This window comes from Chiloscyllium plagiosum, unplaced genomic scaffold (genome assembly GCF_037043375.1).
Source record: "Chiloscyllium plagiosum isolate Xiang-an unplaced genomic scaffold, Cpla_swu_hap1 HiC_scaffold_45, whole genome shotgun sequence".
NCBI lineage: Eukaryota > Metazoa > Chordata > Chondrichthyes > Orectolobiformes > Hemiscylliidae > Chiloscyllium > Chiloscyllium plagiosum.
Window position 1 is genome coordinate 17,052,237 of NW_028270183.1, and position 10,791 is coordinate 17,063,027.

At 43.0% G+C, this 10,791-nt stretch overlaps 1 protein-coding gene across 2 annotated transcripts in view; it reads left to right on the plus strand.

Annotated features, from left to right (window-relative positions):
- LOC122552191 (adhesion G protein-coupled receptor E3-like) overlaps positions 1–9,727 on the plus strand; it is a 68,650-nt gene extending 58,923 nt beyond the window's left edge. The window contains exons 14-18 of one of the 2 annotated variants that reach the window (XM_087983399.1): positions 1,298–1,364; positions 2,667–2,758; positions 4,378–4,546; positions 6,135–6,221; positions 8,780–9,727. In XM_087983399.1, the coding sequence (XP_087839525.1) occupies positions 1,298–1,364; positions 2,667–2,758; positions 4,378–4,546; positions 6,135–6,221; positions 8,780–8,794 (430 nt within the window). In that variant the 3' untranslated portion in view covers positions 8,795–9,727. The remainder of the gene's footprint in view (positions 1–1,297; positions 1,365–2,666; positions 2,759–4,377; positions 4,547–6,134; positions 6,222–8,779) is intronic. The other variant, XM_087983400.1, reaches the window with a different exon arrangement.
- Positions 9,728–10,791: the final 1,064 nt, after the last annotated feature.

Sequence of the window (10,791 nt, forward strand, 5' to 3'; positions counted from 1 at the left end):
AATTGCAATGTTTAAAAGACACTTGAATGGACACATGAACAGGAATGAGTCAGGAGCAGGGAGGTGGGACTAGTTTAGTTTGGGATTATGTTCGGCACGGACTGGTTAGATTGAAGGGTCTGTTACCATGCTGTGTGATGGTAGGACTCTATTACGTAATGTGCCTCTGTTGTTAAGTTTGGTTCGCTTACCTAGTCCAGCTATTTTACCCCAACCCTAACCCTAATCTTCTGCCTTTTCCCTATATCTGTTCACACCATTACATCCAAACAAAATCATGAATGCTCTCTTGATTACCTCAATTGACCCTACCTCCAGGAATGCAGCCTTTCCCCATATTGCAGGGTGACACTGTGTAAGCATGTTGTGTGCTTGAGATGCTGTGTGAAAATGTTTTTTTCTCACATCACAAGATTTTGGTTGCACATCACCAGTTGCAGATTGTCTCCTCGAACCTTCCTTAAGACGTCTGTATTAGAGGACCTCAAGATCCATCTGTGTAAGATATGTAATAATATCTCTAAGCAGATTGAATAGACAATACACATTCTTTCTTCAAGAGGCCAGAAATACACAGGAGTGCTCTAGCTGGAGTCGTGTTATAGCTTTGACTCCAAATCTTTTGAATTTACTGTTACTCAGATGTTTGAGGGCAGCATTTTCAGCATCAAAAATCTCATTACTCCTCACTGTTAAATGGGCCCATTGATAAATGGGCCCTGACTTTCTGGAATGAATATAAAATAAGTCAGCAACCCCTTCACATCTCTTTGATTTTATTTTCATTGACTTCTGATGACAGACTGGAGAAGGGGTGTGGGAGATCTCCCTAAAGTCCTCAAACTGGGGTCTCCTCTGAACCAATCTCATTAAAATATTAAAACATTAATACCTGGTCATTGTTGTAACATTGTCAGTAGTTCCTACTTTATAATATTCTTGATCTTGTTGTGTTGACAAATACCCACAGTGTCTACTGAGGCCGCGTGCAGGAGATTAATATTTATGAACGTAACCGAAAGTAACAACAAATAATGGAGACTTTATCTTGCCATCAAGCTGTAGTCAAAAGCAAGACCATGGTCATATCATGTGAGATCCTATCACTTCCTGAGATAATGTATACTGTGTCTCATTTGCATATCATGCAGTAAACCCCATCACTACAAATACCACATGTGGGATTTTGCTGTCCACAAATTAGTTTCTGTGTTTTCTATATGACAATAGCGACAACACTGCAAAGGTACTTCAATGGCTGGATGACATGCAGTAATGATTTCTTTGGTTCTCATAGCTGCTGGCTGAGGCTAGAGTGGGGCTTTCGATGGAGTTTCCAAGGACCAGTCTGCCTTGTGATTGTGGTACGTGCCTTTCTGGTGTTTCCACATCCCCTAATATTCACTAAGGTGACCATATGGGACCTCTCCAGTCACAAGGTCTTGTTCAGGAGAGACAGAGAGAGACAGACAGAAGGACATCAGGATATCAGCCCAAATTTACGTACACAAGATACAGAGAAGAGAGGAGTTTTAGACAACAGGAGGGAGAAAAGGAGGTATAGGCAAAGCCATAGAGCAAAGAAGGTGTGAGAGGAACTAAAATTCAAATCTCAGCAAGGCAATTGGGGGACCTTCAATTCACCCAATTAGTACATCTGGGATAAAATCAGTGCAGTAATAACTATCAGAAAATCGTATTGTCCTGTTCACAAATGTGCATCAAGGCGGAGATCTGTCAAATTTATTGGTCTGGCCTACATTTGACTCTAGATACTGTGAATATTGTCGATTCTTAACCACCTAAGCAAGACACTCAGTTATAAAGGTAAAGTTGTCATAGTTTTACCAGACCATAAAGCTGCTCTCTCATTAGAGAGAGAGAGAGAGAGAGAGATAACTGATGGAGGTGTGAAGATCACCAAACCTCAGATGAGGGGGGAAGAGTTTAATCTGATTGGACCTTCACAGTAACCTTAGCTGATGTGGGAATTGACTCCATACTGTTTTTGTAACTCTGTTCCACAAACCAGCTGACCAGCCAACTGAACTACACCTTCCTAACATGCATTCAATGTATCAAATAGATAAAAAACTCTTTCTCGGCAACAATCCAATGGTGGATGAGAACTTGACTCGGTATAGATATTTTAATCAACGCCTAAGCATGTTGTGATACACCCATGGGACTCTATTTTTAATGATAGTCAACACGATTTACTACCTACCTGGGTGGGATTTGACACCAAGCCACTCTCTGGGTCTCTGCTTGTGACAATGCCACTATGCCATCTTCCCTGGCTGTATTATAGAGATGAAGTTAGCAGTGTGGTTTAAGTCACTGGTGTATCAGTTGAATTAAATCAGAAAGGTGTTTGGCTGGACTCTGTTGAAGCAACTATTAATCTCTGATATTTAACACACCAGACAGACTATAACGGTTCAAGAGGATAGCTCACCACCGCCTTCTCGTGTGCAATTAGGGATGAGCAACAAGTGTTGGCCGGGCCAGCCGTGCCCGCATCCTAACAACAAACAACCATTAAGCGCAAGGAGAAAGATTGGAAGTCAAATAATTGGAATGGTTAGACAGAATTCTGTGCACTGGGAATTTCGAAGACATTATGCTGTCTTTGCATCCCAAATTTTGTTTCTCTCCCTCTCCAGGTGAATATGGTGTTGTATGCCTGGACACTCTGTTTACTGAGGCATCATTTGTCCACACGCGATGTGAATGTGTCAAAGATTAAAGACACCACGTAAGTACCAAGCAGAAAGTCCTTGGCCCACTGCCTGCAGATCATATCATAATTCAGTCCCACCCAGTGGTGGCTGCAACAATATTCCTCTGCATGCTCCATTCTACCTTCATATTGAAACTGGATGGTGCAGAGCTGCAGTTAGATTCCAGTGTCGTGCAGATGGAATATTTCACTATCCACTTTCAGATGAGGCATCCAACTGAAGCCTAATCTGCTCTCTTGGCTGGATCTAAAAGATCCCATCACACAAACATATCCCTCGTGTCCTGGCCAATAATTATCTCTCAGATAACAGCACCAAATGAAGACTATCACAGTGCTACTGACAGAAGCTTCCTGCATGCAAACTGGCTGCCATGTTTGCTAAATCACAACAGTGTCAACACTGCAAACATTTTTCATTGGCTGCTATGCTCTTTGTTTGAGAAAAAACTACAGATGCTGGAATCCAAAGTAGTCACGCAGGAGGCTGGAAGAACACAGCAAGCAAGGTGGTATTAGCAGCTAGAGAAATTGACATTTTGGGTGTAACACTTCTTTAGGACTGAGGGCGGGTGTGGGGGCAGCTGCAGATAAAGGGGTTTGCGGGGGCCGGGTGGTGAAGTGGGGATAGGTGAATACAGATAGAGGGTACGACCTAGTTGGTCAATGGGAATAATGAATCCAGTTGGTGGCTGGGAGGAGTGGAAGGGATGGGGAGGGGCTGGGAAGGGAGTTGGGGGATGGGGAGGGAGGTTATTTGAAATTGAAGAACTCAGTGTTGAGTCCTCTGGGCTGTAGGCTGACCAGACAGAAGATGAGGTGTTGTTCCTCCAATTTGTGGTGTGGTTCATTATGGCGATGGAGGTGGCCAAGAACGGTCGTGTCGGAAAGGGAGTGGTTAGGGGAATTGAAATGGGCGGTGATTGGGATGTCCGGTTGACTTGTGCAATACTCGGCGAACCATTCCCTAAGTCTACGTAAACTTAGGGAACTCTACATCAGGGAGACCGAACGTAAACTTGGGAAATGGTTTGCCGAGCATCTCAGCCGGGCCTGCAGAGGCTGACCGGACCTCCCAGCCACCGCCCATTTCAATTCCCCTAACCTCTCCCTTCCCGACGTGACCATCCTTGGCCTCCTCCATTGCCATAATGAACCACACAGCAAATTGGAGAAACAACACCTCATCTTTCACCTACAGCCCAGAGGACTCAACATTGAGTTCTTCAATTTCAAATAACCTCCCAGCCCATGCCCAAGTTCTCTTCCCAGCCCCTCCCCATCCATTCCACTGCCCCGTGCAACCAACCAGATTCATTCCTCCCAATGACCAACCAGGTTGTGCTCTCGACCTGGCTTCACCTATCCCCACTTCATCACCCTGCCTCCACCACCCTCTTTTATCTGCAGCTCTCCCCACACCCACCCCAGTCCTGAAGAATGTTACCCCGACACGTCGGCTTCTCCACCTGCTGTTGCTGCCTGACTTGCTGTGTTCTTCCAGCCTCCTGCCTGCCTATGCTCTTTGTAACAACCTGCAGTTGTGAAAGGCAGTGTACAAATGGGTGCCTTTTTCTTCATTATGATGGGATGGATTAACATGAATATTCTTTTATTTTGTCCCTTTTCAACAGGACCCTGACTCTTAAGGCAACTGCACGTTTGTTTGTCCTGGGATGCACTTGGATCTTTGGGATATTTAATATCAACAAGAGCACCATCTTCCTCTCCTACCTATTCACTGTCATCAACACTCTCCAGGGCCTCTTTATTTTCTTAGTCTACTGCGTTTCCAATCGCCAGGTAAGACGGTCTCCATTACAGGTGGAGACGCCAGAGACTCTCCAAACCATGCTATATTTGTGAAACAGGGAAGGATAAGTTTCCCAGTGGAACTGGGTGTGGGTCAGATATTAGCTGTGTGACAAAGTGACTGTCCAGTAACTCTTACTGCCAGCGCTTGGCCCAATGCCCGCAAGTGAATATTAAATACTGCTTCAATGTTATAAGAGTTTCTAACTCAACCACTGTTCAGGCAGTAAGGTCTGGACTCCCATCATCCTCCAGGTAAAAAACATTCTCCCCAACTCTCCTCTTCACCTTCTAAATCTTCACTCCCTGATAACTGGCCTCTCTACTAATGGGAAGAAGCATCTTCCTATCCACTGATCTATGACCCACATAATCTGAGGCACCTCTATCAGGTCCCCTCTCAGCCTTTGCTGCTCTAAGGAAAACAAGCCCAGACTTTTGAGCCTTTCCTCAAAGTTCAGATCTTCCATCTGAGGTCACATCCTCGTGAATCTCTGCTCCACTCTCTTTAGTGCAATCACATCCTTTCTACAATGTGCAAACCAGAACGACATGCAGTACAGTCTTTGTGATCTAACTAGTGCTTTATACAGTTCCAAATTGACCTTCATGGTCTTGTATTATGTCTTGGCTAATAAAGGCACATCTCCCATTTGCCTTCTTCACTACCTTGTCCACTTGCCCTGCTATTTTCAGAGACCCTGTGCTTACCTACAACAAGGTCTCTCTCATCTTCTGAAGTTCTAAGGAAGAGTCAGACTGGACATTGAAACATTAACTGTCTTTCTTTCTTCACAGATGCTGCTGGACCTGTTGAGTTTCTCCAACATTTTCTGTGATTTTTTTTCTCTTTGATCTTTAGCACCTCTCAGTGTCCTACTATTTATAATCCCTTACCTTAGTAGTCCTCTCCAAGTGTATTACATCACACCTTTCTGAGTTAAATTCCTTTTGAATTTTGTCCATTGTTATCCTCCTTCTGTTTACAGCTGGCCTCCACATTACTAACCGCATCACCAATTTTCATGTCAGATCCAAATTTCTTGATTATGCCTCATTTATTTCAGTCTACATCAATAATGTACACTAAAACAGCAAGAGCCCTGTGGATCCTCACTGGAAACAGTTTTCCAGTCATTGTCGTAAAATCAAGTTTGCAATCTTGCAAGTGAACATTAAAAGGCCTCAATAAAGATAAGTATATGCAAGAGAAGAGAGGAATCTTCCAGAACTTTACAGTCAGGTTCCAGTCCCATGACAATGACATAGCTCCTTGGGCACATGTTCTGTAGCTATTCCATGAATAAAAGTACAATTCCCTTCACTCAACAGTCACCCTTCAACCTCCCCTATTCTGGGGAAACCAGGCCCAACCTTTTCAATGTTTCTTGCTTAGCCCCTCAGTTCTGATACCATCCAAATCAATCTTAATCTTTACCCTTCACCCTGGTTTGTGTGTTCCTTTGACACAGTGGAGACCAGAAATGTTCACAGTTGTGTGAGCTGGGTCCAATCAGGGTTCTCCACAGGCTTAACCCAATCTCTTGTGACTGACTTAATTGTCTTAATTTTGTTGAAGGTGAGGGATGAAGTTCGGAAATGGTTCATCAAGTCAAGCACATACTCAACCAGCAACACCTCAAATGTTCAGATGAGTTCTCTCGAGGTAAGAAGTGAGGCTCCAAAAGACAATTGATGTGCATGACATTGGCTCGTGAGAGAGGAGAAAAAGTTCCATCTATGGAATACTATAGGCAGGGCAGAAAGATCCCATGGACCCAGACACCTTACCCCTGGAATACTATACTTTATCCCTCCCCACCCACCAATTCATTACCACCCACTTGTCTCTCTTAAAAAATCTGAATTAAAGGGAACGTAGAGAATGTATAAATAGTTTTCTGCTTTTTTTCCCTACTAAATGGAATTAATCTGCATGCATTCAATATTTAATTAAATATCATATGTAAAATTACTTCAGCTAGAAACAAAAGGACAGACATTATTCTTATGATAAATATTAATACCATAAGATAATATGTTTATTTTAAAATGCTCTAATCTTATGTTATAAGATCATCACAATCTTCAACATGAGTATAAGAGTGTGCAGAAATAGGCTTCTCCATCCTCTGATTCTGCTCTGAACTCCACCTTTTAGCCGTTCCCCCATAATCATTGACTCCTTTGTCCATCAAAAATCAGTCGAATCCGGCCTTGAATGCTTTCTATGGCCCAGCCTCCTCTGGCCTCTGTGGGGAGAGAATTTCAAACAGTAATGACCCTCTGAGAGAAGAAACACCTTCTCATCTCTGTCTAAATTGGGAGACCTTTATTCTGAAACTCTGCTGCCACATTCTAGGTGCTCCCATGAGGGGAAGTATCTTCACCGTGTTTACCCTGTGAAGACCCCCTCAGAGATTGTGTTTCAATGAGAGTGCAGACCTTTCTTTTCAACTCCAATTGTGCAGGTGCAACCTGCTCAATCCTTCCTCATAAGGCAGCCTTAATCTCTGAGAAATTAATATAATTATCTTGCATCTATATTCATCAAACCAAATCAACATGTACTGAGCTTTTAAAATTACATTGCTCAAAACTGGAGTAATATTTTTGTGTTAAGTAAATATAATACAAATGAACTAAATGGATTCAATTTACTTGAAAGTATCTGTTGAGTCTAATTCCTGTACTAATATACAAAACACAGGGTAATCCCAAGACATAGCCTGTGCCTTGAATGCTACAGTGTAGAAAGCCTGACACCTGTGGCCATGTATTAACATCCCATTATTTGGCTCATTTCACACGGTGAACACTGAAAGAGACATCACTCCCCATCATTCCCAAAGTGACAATGACACATCGTGTGTGTGGGAGCTCATTGGGTTATGCAATATCACATGCGACTGTTGGGGATAGGTTTGGGTTTGTTCCCTCATTTAACCTTGCCCATGAAAATGTGTGTTGGTGAATTGCATTTTGGACCACTCTGTGGTCTTTTCAAGATAACACCTTTGCAGAAACATCAAATACCTCGGACTGTTTAATCCAAGTTCCCAGCCGTCTGTCTGAGCTCAGGACGTGTATGTATTCACAGGATATGTGCAGGTGGAGGACTGTGAGGTGATGGTTGTTCACCTTCTCTTGTGGAGCGATGCTCAGATTCAGAACGACGTGCTTTCACTTTGCTTCCCAGTGTCCACAGGAGCATATCCTGGTTCCTCACCTGCCATTTTCAGAGATGTCATGGTGGGATTGAAACCATTGTCTGTGGAAAGTTAGCCTGGACCTCTGGGTCTAGTGGCATTCCCATGACCATCACTTTCTCCTCCAAACAAGGTGGGAAAGGAGTGAAGTCAATATAATGAAGGGCAACAGAGTCATGCTGCTAACCCGTTGCCTGATCCTATCGAGTTAGGAACAAAATTCCTTAGGAATTCCACTGAACTCCTGTGTAATCTTAGCTCAAAACCAATGGCTCCTGGGACTCCACTGTTTCCAAAAGTAGCAAGAGAAAGGTGGGTCCTGGAGGGACTGTGGTCAGTTCAATGTGGTGGGCAGGTGTGGGAAGGTTTGAGGGTGATATCTGAAAACTGGATTAATCTAGCTCCCCCTCATTCTCCATTCTTTCCTTGATTTTCTTACACTCAGCCCTTATCCCTTCGCTGCAGTGTAGAGACTCCAATCTTTGATCTCCTGCTCCTAGACCAGCGTGGAGTGTCCCAGATTCAAAGTGGTGAACTGTTACCTCAGTAAGTGGGAGGGTTAGTGTCCACCACAAGGGTATTTATGCCTTGCCACACCTTCTTCCTCTCCCTCTCATTGATGTAGTGAGCTACATGTTAATACAGGAGTTAAAGAGAAGCATGTTTGGTACAGAGGTCTTAAGCCCTTCAACTTTACATCTCAAGACGGCACAAACATTTCCAACAGGCTGGGCAGATGTGCATTGGTGCTCCCCTGCCAAAACATGGCAGTGCCAATCCAACGTCTGCTGCTGTGATGTCCTTCTTGATGGGCCGAATGGCCTACCTCTGTTTCCACATCTTATGATCTCCCATTGACCCTGCAAACCCCAGCAGGCTTCATTGAGCACCATGTGCCCGGGCATAACAATCATCATTGCAACCCGAGGGGTTTCAGGCCAATTGTGTCTTTCTTAAATACCTGCCGAATTGAAGAGGCAAGTAATAAAAGATCCTCATTTATTTTCTCAATTAGACTAAAACAATGTAACGCTCCTGAGGACTCCAGACGTGACAGCAATAAGACCATCCTTGGTTTGTGTGTCTGTGTCTCTATCTCTGTCTGTCTGTGAGTACAGCGTGTCCATTGTTTAAAAAGTTGGATTTGTGTATTGTTAGCTTTTCCAGCTTTGCCAGGCAAGTTATTTTGTTTAATCATACAAGTTGTTACTTTTTCTTCATTCTTTCATGGGATTCAGTGGTAAGCTCCCACAGACACACACACATACACACACACACGTGCATGTGCGGTCGTAAAAGCAGGTATACGTAAACAATATACACACACACACAGTCACATACGTATAACAAACCATCAGAGAGCCATCAGAGACATAGATATAACAGACACACACAAGACTCTCACATGTACATATTGGTGGTATTGAGAATAATGCTCATATTCCCACCCTACCCTGGTTGATTCAGTGCTAACAACAACCACATTTGGTTTTCTGAATTGTTTGCTTTAGCTCCATGTTACTGACTTGTATGCAAGCTGAATAACAACAAAGTGTGTTATAGATACTGGTCTTACACCCTGCCTTCTGGATTTGTTTAACACCGGAACATGTTTTTCTCAGATTCAAATTTGAAGTGGAAATGTCAATTAACAGGATTTAAAATTGCAATGAAACCATATTTGCAAAAAAAACATGTTCATGAAATTTCCTGGATAGTTTAATAGCTAATTATAATGTTTCACCAATTGTATTTTAATAAAGTTTATTGTTACGGTTATTACTCTTCTAGGTGTATTGAGTAATATTTGTGAGCAAATGAGATTTTATTTTATGCTCTATATGGAGACACCATGAGATCGAGCTACAATGGAGATGATTGACAACGTTGTTGTGAAATAGATTCTGTTCGCTGTCACACCTCGTGACATGTTTAAATAAACTGTTGTTAGACCCAACTTACAATGAAATTACTGCCTTACTCGTTGGTGTCAGTTCACAGACTTCCTTACTCTCTGGCTTTGAAAATTATTTTCGTAATGCAAATAAAGGAACCCGAGTGAGTTTCTAGTTTGGGATATTTGGAGGCACTGTGGGAATTCAGTGCAGAGGGGAAGAGGTGCTTTTTGCTTGCCTTCTTTGGCTCGTGGGTTTTATTTAACGGAATAAATTGAAGCCCAGCATCAGGGGCCTTCTATCTATGATAAGTTACTTTCAGATTGAAGGTAAATCAGCAAAACGTTTACAGGTACAAACCAAAAGAGCAGTATAAAACTTTTAAAACTAAGTACTAGGTAATTAAAATGGAGATGCTGGGCCAGGTGATGTGTTGTAACTGCATTATGTTGGAGTTGGTGGACAGCCATTGTGGTTTATTGCGACCACATCTGTAGCAAGTTTTGATTACTTGAGGAACTCCGGCTCAATTGATGAACTTAAACCTGTGCTTTGAACGCTGTGACACATCTGAGAGGGGGAGAATTGCCTGCTTGCTGTGTTTCAGAAAAGAGCCACACCCTTAGAATAACTAACTCAAATTTGTTCAGTAGTTACGGAATGGAAGGTGTGAGCAATCCGGGAGATAATGCTGAAGAAGCCTCAGCCCCTGAGCTTGTCTAACAGGTTTGAGATGCTTGCTCCTTTTGGATGAGAATGGGGACTGTAGTGAGGACAAGCAAAATGACCACAAAATGACTGTGGCGCAGGGTGCCTTTCAAGAGAAGGGAGAAAGTGACATGTGGTTATAATCGAGGATAGTGCAGACAGGGGAATAGACCCTGTTCTCTGTCGCCAGGAATGGAAGTCCTGAAGATTATGTTGCTTGCCTGGTGCTCGGGTTCAGGATGTCTCAAATTAAAACAGAAATTGTTGGAAAAGTTCAGCAGAGGATTGAGGTGAATTGGTTCCGAAAATGGCTCAGTGATAGGAAACAAAGTAATGGTGAATGGATGTTTTTTGTGAATGGATTTCAGTGGTGTTCCACAAGGCTCAGTGTTAGGTCTCATGCTTCTTGTGGTATATGTTAATC